General features: G+C 40.6%; 1 protein-coding gene across 2 annotated transcripts in view; it reads left to right on the top strand.

The window, feature by feature from the left end:
* The window catches only part of LOC142442683 (bifunctional heparan sulfate N-deacetylase/N-sulfotransferase 3), a 235,732-nt gene that overhangs the window by 212,994 nt on the left and 8,119 nt on the right, over positions 1–14,619 (top strand). For both annotated transcript variants that reach the window (XM_075543886.1, XM_075543885.1), the window contains one exon: positions 11,225–11,327. In XM_075543886.1, the coding sequence (XP_075400001.1) occupies positions 11,225–11,327 (103 nt within the window). The remainder of the gene's footprint in view (positions 1–11,224; positions 11,328–14,619) is intronic.

Here is a 14,619-nt window from a genome sequence, read left to right as displayed (position 1 = left end):
AACTCAAACCCACTTTCTGATATATATATATATATATATATATATCTTCTTTAGAGGGGCATGGGGACGGGGTGGGGAGGGCATTGATTTTCTAAAGTGTTTTCTTTCGCTACTGGCTTATCACTGGGTCTTTTTTTTTAATACAGTGTGTAGCCACGCATTGTCTGTCAGAAGCAAGAAGCGGTGTGCTCCATACAGACATGATCTTGTTTTTAGCTTTATGGCATGGTCCTTAGCTTACATGCTGTGTATTTGTTCCCTCTGCCTCCCACTCAGCAGCAAGCTTTTTATTCATCCCCACTGCCAAGGGAAGGCTGTGTTAACCTTAAGAGAATTAATATCAGAGCAATGTGCTGTACACAAAGCACTGTGGGTCACTTGACCCCTGAGAGATGTCTGGTTAAAATGACCCATTATAGGATTTCCTATCCCAGATAAGTGAGGTGTAGCCCCTGAAGTCATGGCTCCTGGTGTAACAGAGTTGCCCACGCCCTGGCCCTGCTGATAGAGGCAGTGCCCTCCCACTCTGTTTCTTTTTCTATTTCCCTGTCCATCATGGGTCGGTGTGACAGTCCTTGTAAAAGCCAGCAGCACCCTGGTAGAAGATTTCAAAGGTCCCCGTCATTGTCTTAGGTCTCCAGTGTTCCACCTGGACCCCGTGCCCTTTGTGGTCATTTGGCTGAATCCTGCTCTCATGTTGAGTTACTTTTGGCGGAATAGCTTTTTAGATAGCTGCTACTTTGAAACGTTGGGGAGGCCAGGGCTGCAGAAATACACATGTATGTGCTAGAACTGCCGTCCATACCAAGTGGCAAGAGATTGTTTTTCCTGCCAGGAATCATGAAGACTCTCTCTTGGGTACAAAAATGAAAAAGTAATTAATTTTAAACCTTCTGAGAATATGTCCAAAATAAAAACAGATAAGATTTCTTTTTTTTTCCCCAAACCATTTTATTAGGAGCTAGTGCAGACATCATGCCATCCCAAGGTTCAATCCTATCAAGCAGTGTTGTTCAATAGCTGCCACCATCCGTTTCAAACATTCTTCCTTCTTGAACTCCTTGACATCAGCTCCCTCTGCCCCCTCCCCCGACTACATCCCCCCCCCCCCCAAGGAACCATTATTCTAGTTAAGGTCTCTATCGATTCACCTATCCTGGGCTTCACATACTGAGAAACACACAACAGAGAGTCACGAAGGCTACCAACAATGACAACATACAACAGAGCCAAGCCCTAATATGATAAAAAAAAAAGTAGAAAATATTACAAACCAGATCAAGCACAAAGTGTATCAAGTAACATGATTTTAATTGTTCAAGTCAAATGTAGCATTTTAATCTACTACAGTCCTCTCTCCAGTACTCTCTGTCTGATAGCCACGTTATTTCCATCACTCAACTATAGTTAGTGGGAAATCAGCAGAGACATTCCCCATATAGATAGATCCTGCAAATGTATTTCTGGCTTCCACTGTCATCCATAGCCTTGTGCAAACCAGAATCTCACAATTTAAGCTCTGGTACTATTCCCTCTTCCAGATTTGGATTAAGTAGTTTAAAATGCATGGATCATGGACGTTGGTGTGTGAATTAGACCCAGTTGACTAGAGAAATAAATCCAGAGACACTCATGTGTGTATAAGAAAGGGCTTTATATCAAAGAGTAATTATATATCAAGAAAACATCCCAGCCCAGTCCAACTCAAGTCCTTAAGTCCAAATATAGCCCATAAATCCCTCTCCAGGCTCATGCAGTCACATGCAAAGATGCAGAATGCAGGAAGATCACAAGCCAGTGGGAGCAACATCCTGTGGACCCAATGTCAGTGGAAATTTCGCAGGGCTCCAGCAGCTCTCGGGCTGGCCAGCAAGCAGGAAGGTGAAGGCGAGAAAATCAGGGTAGCTTCCCTGGACCCTCCTAAGAGAAGGCCATGCCCACAAGGAGACGCCGTCAGGCTGTGAACTGATTGACAAGTTGAATATCACTCCTACACTTTTACATATTTCAAAGTTCACATAAAATCATGTGCTTCTTCCATGTGGCATTAGTTGGCGTCTCACTTAGATGGCTGCTTGTTTAGAAACAGCCTTTAAGTCTCCAGATGTTGTTCTTTCTAACAGTCAGGCACCACCTCATATCTCCACCACACTTTGCAGATAGGAGTTTTTAACTAGCCACATAAGTCCAGTGTTTTCAAACAGTAGGATGAGTGGATTAAATTTAGATCCATACAAAGGCGTTACTCTCCAATGTTAGCGTGAAAGAGTTCTCAAAGTTAACACGTCGATAAGCCGTTTAGCTTCAGGGTTGCAAATTCCAGCGTCGAAATTATGTTTTAACAAAAATAACAGTAAGTTTCCATTTTCAAGTGTTATTATTTTCACAATCACTAAAGAAAATGTTCAAGACTTCCAGATTTCATAGTCACTGTATAATCTATGATGTTCTTGAAAATGACTTACTAATGTTATCATTAGAGAGTGGCTACTTAATTGAACTGAAACAAAGCAATGATTATGCAGATAGCACAAGACCAGAGCCCATTGTATTCTACAGCATGAGGGACTTCATGAAAAAATAGAATGAACAGATAATGGAAATTTCCTTTCCTGTTCATCGGGCCACTATGAGTTGAAGCTAACTCAACAGCACTTAAGAACAAAGTCATCCGGATTTGGAGATATGTAAACTTGGATGAAGAAAGAGAGCGGTTGGTATAAGATAAGAATAATAACTGATAATGTATCAGAGTCCTGAGGGGGGGAGGGGGGGAGGGAAAAAAGAGGAGCTGATACCAAGGGATCAAAATAGAAGTAAATGTTTAGAAGATGATGATGGAAACATATGTACATATGCTTGATACAATTGATATATAGATTGTTATAAGAGCTGTAAGAGGCCTAAATCAAATGATATTTTTTAAAAGTTGAGGGATATGTAATAGGACAAGTATAATATTCTTAGTGAGTTTGAATCTGCTTTGACATACACAGTGCAATCTTCGAACTACATAAATTGGCATATTGCTTTTCTAGTTCAACATAGCAAAAATGTCTAAATTGTAAATGGCCTTAAAATACTGGCACTGCTGTAGTTTTCATCTTATCTGTAATATAGTTTTAAAGCTAACTGATCATTGCACGGTGACTTTATGCGCAACAGAATGAAAGCACTGCCTTAACCTCACAATTGTTGCAGCCACAGTGTTAATCCACCTCCTTGAGGGCCTTCCTCTTTGTCACTACCCCTCTACCTTACCAAACATGATGTCCTTCTCCAGGGGCTGGTCTGCCCTGGTAAGATAGCCAAAGTACGTGAGGTAGTCTCCCCGTCCTTGCCTCTAAGAAGCACTCTGGCCATTCTCCTTCCAAGACACAGCTGTTTGTCCTTTTAACAGCCCATGGTACTTTCAATATTCATCTCCAGCACCACAATTCAATTGCATTGATTGCTCTTTGGTCTTCTTTCTGTAATGTCTAACTTTCAAGTGCATATGAGCATTAATAGCAAAGATAAAAAGAAAACGAACAGAAGCAACAAGTGTTGGAAACATGCATACCATGTCATAGAGACCTAGAGCTGGTCATTTTATTTTCATGTACGATCTTCATAGTTGTAGGCTTGACATTTAGGTCTTTAATCCATCTTGAGTGCATCCCTGTATGCCATGGGATAGCTGAGTCCTGTTTCATGTTTCTGCAAGTGGAGACCCAATTTTTTTCAGTACTCTTTGCTACACTGCCTCCTCATGAACTGCATTTTGGCCCTTTGTCGAAGGTCAGCTGTCTATAGGTGAATGCACTACACAGGTGATAGCACTGTACAATGGCATAAGTACTGGTATGGCACTTCTTTAAAAAGTTGAAAATAGAAATACCATATGACCCAGACATCCCTCTACTTCTTATATATCCTAGAGAAATGGGAGCTGAGCTCTGGTCTGAATAGTTATATACATACCCATGTTCATCACAGCATTATTCACAATAGCAAAACGATCAAAACAACCTAAATGTCCATCAATGGAAGACTAGATAAACTGTGGCACATACACACAATGGAACACTGCAAGATTGTATAACGATGAATCTGCAACATACTTCATATGGATGAACCCGGAGAACACTACGCTTAGTGAGATTAGTCCATCACAAAAGCACAACTATTATATGAGACCACTGTCATAAAAAGTCAAGAAAAGGATTCCATACTAAAAGAAATGTTCCCTGATGGCTACCAGGAGTGAGGAGGACAAGGGAGGGTAAGTCACTAGCTAGAGAGGACACACATGTTAGCTTGGGTGAAGGGGAAGAGAAAATTCAATAGAGGGATATTGGCAAAAAATAGTAGGGACACGGGAGGACACTGGAGGCTTGTAAGAGTTAAATGTAACAGAAGGCAATGCTGTTGTCTACAGTTTTGTAATAATGATCTGGGAGTAGATACGTAGCTAGAGAGATGTGCAGGCTGAACAGTACACCCACGGATGTGTATAGGTTTAACAAAAGATGCTTGTATGTACGTATTCTACCTTTGCTGCAAATATATGCATGAATCTAGTGGAGCATACAAGGGTCAGAGTGATGAAACTCTTTTGACCTGGCCAAACACCTTGAGGGAATGAGTTACTGCGCTTATGGGTGTCGAACCACTGTCTCAAGGGACACAAAGGCAATTGACAGACCACAGTCCAAAACAATAATGTTCTACCCCTGCTTTGGGGAGCAGTGATGAGCACAGCCATCAAAGTTGCAGCTGTTAGTGAAGAAAACGAAGACTCGTGGAAGCAGTGCAGTGAACTAGTGGACCACATGGACATCAGGCTCCTAAGCCATAAGACCACTCACTACCAATGGCGCTGAATGACATCACAGTAGAAGGTCGTAAACAGAGTGGCAGTCAAATGTAGAACTTAACTCAATCACAGAAGTTCCCAGGATGACTGGTAGAATAGAAACTCTGGCTTTAGTCACACTTCAGGTCTAGCAATGAACTCATCACCCTGGCGCAATTTTCAAACAAACCATAGACAGGTTGCTAAGGGAAACAATGGCACTGCTGAACTGTGCATGCCTTAGAATAATCAAACACATGATATGAAAAAGGGTAGCCTGTATCCAAGGGTAAAGTTCAGAAGGATCGGGGAAGAGAGGGGAATGGAAATAGGAAACACATAAACATGGAATAAGTGATGTTTCATTGTAGAGACTGAAAAAAGATAACGTGAAACAAAATATGTATGATTTGTTGAATGGATAACTGATCTATTCTGTAAACCTTCACCAAATTCACAGCAAAGGGGTTTTTGTTTGTTTGTTTTTTAAAGTATTGATTCTGTGGATGGCCTTTAAAACACATCTAGGAATGATAAGGAAATAGAAGAAAACAATCTCTTCTCATTTCTTATAATAATTTTGTTTTTACAAGTGGTTATGACATTTCAAACTCAGTAAACATTTATATGTTCTGAGTATTTTGCATATACGGCCTCAAAATAGCACTATGAAGTAGATAATATTAACTATTTTTTTCCGATGAAAAAAACTGGGACAGAAAAAAAAATTAAGCCAAAATCATATGGAAAGTAAATTGAGTATCCAGGATTCAAATACAATCAGCATAATTCTAGAATGTACATTGCCAGACTCTAACACAAGATATTAGAACCAGAGAAAAGCATTATTGTGATTTTTCACTAATAAATAGTATTTCAACTGGAGGTGCTTTCTTTAAAAAAAAATGAAACTAGAAATAAGCTTTTAAAATTGACTTGGACTTTATTTAATTAAAAATAAATTATCTCCAATCACACAGAATGTCACTTTGCAAGCTGGGCAATTATAAATTATTGTCTTGGAGTCAACTCCACTCATGGAAGTAGAGAGGAATAGTGCTACGGTGTCTCTTTGGGTATATTCTTTATAGAAGCAGATGGCCAAGCCTTTCTTCCATGGTCCCACTGGGGGGAGAGGCAAATTTTAGGACTGCTACATACCCATCCAAATGGCTGTTATCCAAAAGACAGACAATACTCACTGGTGGCAAGAATGTGGCAAAATTGGAACTCCTGCATTGGAAACGGGAAGGTAAAAGGTACAAACACTTTGGAAAGCCATTGGCAAGGGTCTTAAAAGTTAATAGAAGCTTACCATACAACCCAGGTCTGCTCTGAGGAGTGTACCCCAAGAATAATGAAGGGCGGGTCCATGAAGTGAATGATCGCAATCCCGTTACGCCTAATAGCCAAAGACTGGATGTCATCCAAATGTCTATCAACCGGTGAAAGGATCCGCACAATCTGGTATCCCCTTACAAGGAGACACTCTAGGGACAACAAAGAAATTCACTGTGAAAACAAAATTCTAGTCCGAAAGCCGACGAGTGGGTGACAGAGGTGAGGGTCACACCTGGAATTGCCAGGCCGACGAGTGGGTGACAGAGGTGAGGGTCACACCTGGAATTGCCAGGCCTGGGCTTGAGAGAATTTTCAGAGTCATGAAAATGTTTAAAACTAGAATTCTGGTGATAATTATACCAGATCCCCTGCTAGCTAACTGATTCTGAGTGATAGGGACCCTATACAGGGTGGGTTTCCAAGGCTTTAAATCTTTATGGGAGCAGACAGCCTCATCTTTCTCCCCCAAAACAGCTGGTGGGTCTGAACCCCAACCTTGCAGTTAGCTGTCCTGGTCTTACCCACCAGGAACTGTCTTGGTGATAATTAGATAACTTTGTAAATTTTTGCTAAGAAGTGTTATATTGTACATTGACAATAGGTAAATGTTATGTGAATTACACAAGGAAGGAAGGAAGGAAGTTAGCTTGCCTTTTATTAATACAGAATTGTTTCGGGTTTGAAATTTACTTGTTCTACATGCAATTAAGGGAGAAAGACGAGACCATTACAGTCTCAGGGACCCACGGAGAAATTCTACCGAGTCCTACAAGATCACCATGAGTCGGAATGTACTCAATGGAAGTGAATAAGGTTTGGTTTATATGCAAATAAATATTGTCCCATGGAAATGGTATTTCACCGTAAAGTCATTTAGAACATAATTAACTGTGATCTGAATATTTCCTAGACTTTCTCTGATCAAGGGTAAAATTGTCACATTTTCATTAATATAGAAATGTTATCAGTCACTTGCTGAAACTTGGACATCTTAGTATTTCTCTGAACACGTCTCCCTGCTATTCCTTGCTGTCCCCACGTGATATTCCACATAAGCTTAAAGCCAACGCCTTCCATGCTTTACTCTTCAACAAAGGATTGCTTGAATAACTAGTATGTGTATGATTTGGGGGACAGAATGATAAGCTAAGTAGCAAAGTCTACCTGCAGAATAGGCGGAGACACGAACACTAAACTGTAAATAATATTTTCCTAAACGCTTACTGTCTGAAAGCCTTAAAGGCGATGCTGAGCCACATAGGAAGGCTGTGGCCTCCGTGTTCCACCAGACACAAGTGGTTCGAAGGCTATCTATCTATCTATCTATCTATCTATCTATCTATCTATCTATCTATCTATCTATCTAACTGGAGGAGCACTGATATCCCTGAAGATCTTTTGAATGGCCTTCAAGCTTCTTCACCTGAGCTGTATGTCCTCAGAATCTTAAGTTGTTTCAGCAACAACATCCCTTCACTTTCTGTCTGAGACATTCGCTAGTCAAGCCCTGAGGCCATTTGGAAAACAGACCCTCCCCTTCCTTCCCAGCCCCTTACTGATGGATACTGCCTGGGGTTCCATACCAGACACCTGTTTAAGGCCCCTGCATGACACCCTGTTGCATAAGATTTAACCAATTAGCAGAAATGACAGAAAAACTTTTTCTTTCGATTCTCTTTTTTTTTCAAAACCATTTTATTGAGACTTACTACAGATTCTTGCTTAGTTCAATGACATCAAGCAGCATTGTACAATTGCTACCACAATCAGTTTCAAAACATTCTTTTCTTTCTTGAACTCTGACATCAGCTCCCTTTTACCACCACTGCCACCGCCCCCATGTCGCCCCCAGAAACCCTTATTCTACTTGTTGTCCCTATAGGTTCATCCCTGGGTTTCATATACAGAAAAACATATAACCAAAAAAATCTGTGTGTTGCGTAGAAAACATTTTCTCAAAAGACCCTTCATTTTAACATAAGTAGTACGTACGCTCCAATTATGCGTATGTTGAGTTGTACATTAAAAAAAATTAATAACTGGTTTGGATTCTGTTTTTTGTCAGTTGAAGATTTTATAAATGACTTGACATTCAATTGTGGAAATTGCTAATAGCAAAATGTTAGTGGAATATACTGCATCGGTAACACTCCAGAAATGTATTTGCTTTCCAGACTTCATATATAGTTCTATCTCTAGATTAATTATTTATTAATGATTTTCTTACATTTCTGTGTATGGAAGTAATTTATTCAGTCACCTTTCTTATTCAAACAAGGATGTAAACAAGATAAAGATATATCCTTTTGTTTCTGATCTCACTACACTGCTATAATCTTGATGAGAAACAGGTTTTGCATAACTTGAAAGTGATTAATCCTTCATTGTCTCTAATCGTCAAAGCAGTACTGAGGCAGGAATCCAAGTCTGAATTCCTCTAATGGGGCTCTCGTCAGCTACACACTGCGCAAGGTGAACTGTCTTCAGAGACTGCACCAGCTCTGCAAATCACGTTCATACACATATGCATGCATTACATCACACTATGATTTTTCACATGTATAATTTGCATATATTAAAATTATCCACTTCAAATCATCAGATTTGACAAATATGTGGGGTTTTTTGACAAATATATACATCACCACACTGAAGATATAAAACATTTTCACTAATTCTTTATCATGCTTATCCCAAGCTCATCATGTCAATAATTTACATTTGCCCCTGGGAACCAGTGATCTGGTTTCTTTCCCTTAATTGGTGCTTTTTATGATTCCTCCATGCTGCTACAGGTAACCGTCATTGGGTTTTTATTGGTTATTATCCCTTAAATGGATACATAACAATTTGTTTACCAATTCACCAGCTGATGGACATACAGGCCATTTTCACTTGCAAACACTTCTGAGCATATCTTGTATAGCGCTATACAAGAACGCATCAGAAGGGACTTGCCAACCTACAGGGAAAAAGTCGATTATGTTTTAACTTCATTTCTCCCGGAACTTTGTGTAAACTGAAATTGTATTTTCTCTAAGATCAAGTGGTAGGAGAGTGGACCGTGGATTTCTCCCCACTAGTTGTAGCTGTTGGATGGGCGAGTGCGGCTAGGACGTTGGGGACTGTTGACGTCATCGGGTGGAGCAAGAAAGGAATACGACAAAATAAAATTTTAAAAAAGAACAAAAGCACACAAATGCACATATATGGAAAACAAAGCTAACTACCAAACGAATGGAAACCACACACACACTCACATTTATATGCCCACAAGCACCCATGCCAGAACCAGTGGCTGTTTTCTCGTTCTCATTCACTGATGTGTGCTTATCTAGGTCACACCGAGGGGTGCACACAGCGTATCCATGAAAGCAGGAGGGCCAGCAAAGGGTTTTAGGGGGGTTGGGATTATTCCTGGCTGCCTCTGGCATCCTATCTCTATCTCTCTGCGGGGGCTGGGGGGTGGGGGTGGGTATCAACATAACAAAAGAAGGGACACACACCCCACAAGCTACACTGGCCCTGGTTGTTCTCAAGAGCCTTGTCCTACAGCTGGCTTCTTGCAGGCATCAGGGGATGCAGGGATTAGGGTTAGTTCTTCCCTATTACAACAGTGCTGGTGGTTTACTACTACAAGAAGAAAGAAAGAAAAGTCCCAGTCTCGCCTCACAGCTGATTTAGCTTCTGGGGACTTTCAGGGATCAGCGCTTCTGCTGGAGCTAAGTGCTGAGGTCAGGTGGCTGATTCCAGCTCCTGCCAGCTGTGTGCCAGCACCCTTTATGGGGAACCAGGTCCTTCAGCAGTCCATTCATGAGGCTCCCATACTGGACAGTATTACTACATGGTCTGTCCTTTTGTCAGACTGTGATTGAAACCTGAGGGATTTGGAGGGACAGGACAGCCAATCACTGAGAGACTGAATGAATGGCTATGTACTCTTCCATTCACCCAAGGGTGTGTAGAGCAGAGGCAAGCCCACCTTACTCATTAGACGTCAGAGATTGCTTTGCACCCGAGAGGAGCTGACTTGAGTCGTGGATGGCCACTAGAGAATTTTCTGTTCCCCTTTCTGGTTGGAAGTAGAAGTCAAAAAAAATGTATGGATTAAAAACAAAAGGAAGAAAGTGCTATAAATAACACTTTCTGATGAAAGAGACCATTTAGAAACGGAATCATTGGAGAGCAAAGAACTAGGAAAGAGTTATTTTGTGGACTGTTACCTTTACCCTATACTTAAGCATAAAAATTACCGGTTTATTCACCTACAATGAACAAAAGTATAAGCATACCCAGAAAGAAATGAAGGAGAAAAGGCAGAGAAGCTGGTGGTTTTGAACTTCTGACCTGTGGTTAGCAGACTCGTGCATAACACACTGTGACACCAGGGCTCTTTCTTTCCAACTCACAGTGATCTATATAAGATAAAAGTCAGTAAAACTGTTCCCTGGAGCTGTAAATCTTTATGAGAGAAGACAGCCTCATCTTTCTTCCATGAAGCACCTGGTTGGGTTTGAACATCTGACCTCTGAGGAAGCAGCCCAACATATAACCTACTATGCCCCTAAGGATTCTAGCTGGAGAATGAATACTCAATCCTACCGTGACACACCAAAACCCTTTCACTATTGCTCTAAAGATGTATATTTCAAGTAATATTGCAATCCATAGACATGGTTAGAAGTGGCCCGACCTGCCGCCGCTTTTAAACTGTAAGGGAGTCGGTTTGAAGTTTATATATTTTTCACTTCTCGATGAAGAGAGTGAGTTTATTAATTTCTATTAATAGGAGACCTTCATCTGACAATTTTTCCATTAAGAACTTGGCAGACTCACTAATCTAACAGATGGGCTGAGAATTCAGAAGTATGCCAAAGGACTTTATGCAAAGGGATGTAGTCAAAATGTATGCCAATTTCCTTACTTATAGATTAATGATATCCAAGTAGAAATGTGTATGTCATTGGGCATCATAACTTTTAAATTGCTTCAAAAATATATTTTGACTGATTTTCCTGCACATTGTTTGTATTCTTTACTTTTTAGATTTGATTCTCACAAAGGCTTTTGGTGTCAGTTACTAGAAGAAGGGAAAACAAAATGCCTTGGGAAGAGCAAAGGAAGAAAATATCCTCCAATGGATTCGGATGTAAGTATGGACCTGAAAAATACAAACTAAGGAAGCCAGTGATAAAGGGAAACATCTCATTTCTTATCAAAGCTGTTTTGTAAAAAATTCAGCCTTACAAAGCACATTTATATAGCTATAAGGACAAGCATGCACCTATGTCAGTATGTTTATATTTAAAACAGGGACATAGGTCTATGTGCATATATCTATATGCTAAGTATTAAGGTAGCAGGTGGACGTCGAGCCGCTATGCAAGTCCTCCCTTAATGCAAGAACACTTTGTTCTAATAACTTGGCTTTCTGTGATGCTCACCTTCCCGACACGATTGCTGAAGACAAAATGGGTGCATAAGCAAATATGAAGAAAGCTGGTGCCCAGCTATTAAAAGATATAGCACCTGGGACCTTATAGGCTTGAAAATAAATAATTGGCTATCTAGCAAGGAAGCAAGAATTCCCACATGGAAGAAGCACGCCAGCCTGTGTGATCATGAGGTGTCAGTGGGATCGGGTATCGCAAGAGAAGACCCAAAACAAACAATCACATTGACACGAATGGGGGAGGCGGAGCAGAAACCCGAAAGCCCAACTGTAGACAATTGGACGTTCCCTGACAGAAGGGTCACAAGGGAAGACCGAGACAGCCAGGGTGCAGCACAGCACCGACAGAACACACAACACTCCCCTAGTTCTTTAATACTTCCTCTCCCCACTATCGTGATCCCTTACAAATCCAGCTAGACTGGAGCATGTACACTGGTATATATAAGAGCTCAAAACACACAGAATTCAGGACAGTTAACCCTTCAGGAGAAATAGGGGGAAGTGGGGGGAGAAAGGGGGAAACCAATCACAATGATTGACGTATAACACCCCCACACACACCCAGGGTGATGAACAACAGAAACATGGGTGAAGGGAGATAGCAGACAATGTGATATGAAAATAATAATTTATAACTTATCAAGGGTTCATGAGGGTGGGAGGAAAATAAATGAGGAGCTGATATCAAGGCTCAAATAGAAAGAAAATGTTTTGAAAAGGATGATGGCAACATATGTGCAAATGTGCTTGACACAGTGTATGTATGGATTGTTATAAGAGCGTTAAGAGCCCCCAAGAAAATGAGTAAAACAAACAAACAAAACTCAACCTTAAACTTAAAAGTCTGGATTAGGAATGACATTTGAATGTCAATGTCTCTAGGCTGCTGTCTGTCGGTGTGTTGTACTGTGGTGGCTTATATGTCACAGGTATTTCAAATACCAGCAGTGTCACTCAAAGGGAACAGGTTTCAGCAGAGCTTCCAGACTAAGAGCAGACTGTGAAGAAGGAATAGGCTGTCTGCTTCTGAGCAATTAGCCACTGAAAACCCTAAGCACAGTATCTAATTATTGTCTGTTACTGAAAAGCCAATGAATAGGAAGAATGCATTTGCAGAAAGTCACTCAAAGTCTGACTAAGGAAGAGCTGCCTTCTCAAAGTAAAGTTGACCATAATGACGTGGCTAGAATAAAGCCCATGAGAGTAAGAAGTTCAAGACCTTCGATTGCTGATAGGGCACAACTCCAAATGAGGAGAAACATCTGGGGCAGTGGGGAATAATAATCAGAACTTGGGATGGAAAAAGTATGAATTTAGGAAAATTGGAAGTTGTCTAAAATGAAATGGAATGCATAAAGATTGATGTTCTAGACCGTAGTGAGCTGCAATGAAGTTGTCTGGGCTATTTCCAATCAGAAAGCCATAGTGTTGACCATGTGGGGAACCACATCCCAGAGGAATGGCTGTGCGCTCATCATCTAAAAGAACATTTCAAGATCGCTCTTGAAGTACAATACTTCTCCGATTGGACAATGTCTATCCCTACCCAAGGAAATCCAATGGCTACAACTATTATTCAAACTTATGTACTCGGTTAGTCTGGGTAGACTACAGAAACAAATTCATAGACACGTGTGTATAGGAAAAAGCTTTATATACAAGAGCAATTGTATATTAAGAAAGCATCCCAGCCCAGTCCAAGCACATAAGTCCAATATTAGATCAAATGTCCCATACCAGTCTATAAATACCTCTTCAGACTCATGCAACACATGCAATGATGCCAAATGCAGGAAGGTCACAGGTCAGTGGGTGGGGAGTCTTGTGGATCCAGTGGCATTGTAAGCATCCCAGTGCTGGCAGGGGTCTCCACGTGGCTGCTCCAGCTCTGGGCACTAGTGTAGTTCCATGTGTCTTGTCAGTAGAGAGTCTCTCAGGGAGTGATCCCAGAGTGTCTCCCACCACCAAGGAGAATACAGGACTTCCCAGAATCCTCAGGAGAAAGCTATGCCCACACAGAGGCCTCATTGGCTATACAATGATTGACAGGCTAGACTCCACCCCTTCACTCTTATTCCTCAAATTGATAACAGATTATATAAGTACCACATGTACCAACCAAGAAAGCTAGTGATGAAAAAATTGATGAATTCTATCAATGTCTCCAGTCTGAAATTGATCAAATGTACAATCAAGATGCATTGATAATTATTGGCTATTGGAATGTAAAAGTTGGAAACAAAGAGGAAGGAAAAGTAGTTGGAAAATATGGTCTCAGTGATAAAAACTAAACTGGAGATCACATGATAGAATTTTACAAAACCAATTGCATCTTCATCACAAATATCTTCTTTCAACAACACACCGCATGGACTTCTCCAATTGGAATACACAGGAATCAAATTGAGTACATCTATGGGAAGAGATGCCGGAAACACTGGCCACTAAAACCAGGCCACGGGCTGACAGCAGAACAGAGCATCCATTGTTCATAAGTAGTTGAAGAAAATTAAAACAAGTCCACAAGAGTAAAAATTCAACCCTGAGTACTTCCTATGCAAATCTCAAGAACACCTCAAGAATAGATTTGAAACATCAAATGGATGTCAAAAGAGACTCTGAAACTTGCTCTTAATCAGAGTAGTTAAGGCGAATGGAAGAAATGATGACGTCAAAGAGCTAAATAGAATATTTTAAAGGGATGCTCAGAAGGCAAAGTGAAATATTATAATGAAATGTGCAAAGACTTAAAAATCAAAATGGAAGAACATGCTCAGAGTATCTTAAACTGAAAGAACTCAAGAAAAAAAGTCAAGCCTCAAGTTGCAATATTAAAAGATTCTACGGACAAAATATTGAATGGAAGAAAGCATCAAAAGAAGATGGAGAGAAGATACAGTCACTGTAGCAAAAAGAACTCGTGGGCATTAAACAATTTTAGGAGGCCGCATATGAGCAATAACCAACAGTACATAAGAAAGAAGTT

The sequence above is a fragment of the Tenrec ecaudatus genome, chromosome 3, assembly GCF_050624435.1.
Source record: "Tenrec ecaudatus isolate mTenEca1 chromosome 3, mTenEca1.hap1, whole genome shotgun sequence".
Taxonomy (NCBI): domain Eukaryota; kingdom Metazoa; phylum Chordata; class Mammalia; order Afrosoricida; family Tenrecidae; genus Tenrec; species Tenrec ecaudatus.
The sequence above is the reverse complement of the archived record's forward strand: the minus strand, read 5'-3'. Positions and strand labels throughout refer to the sequence as shown.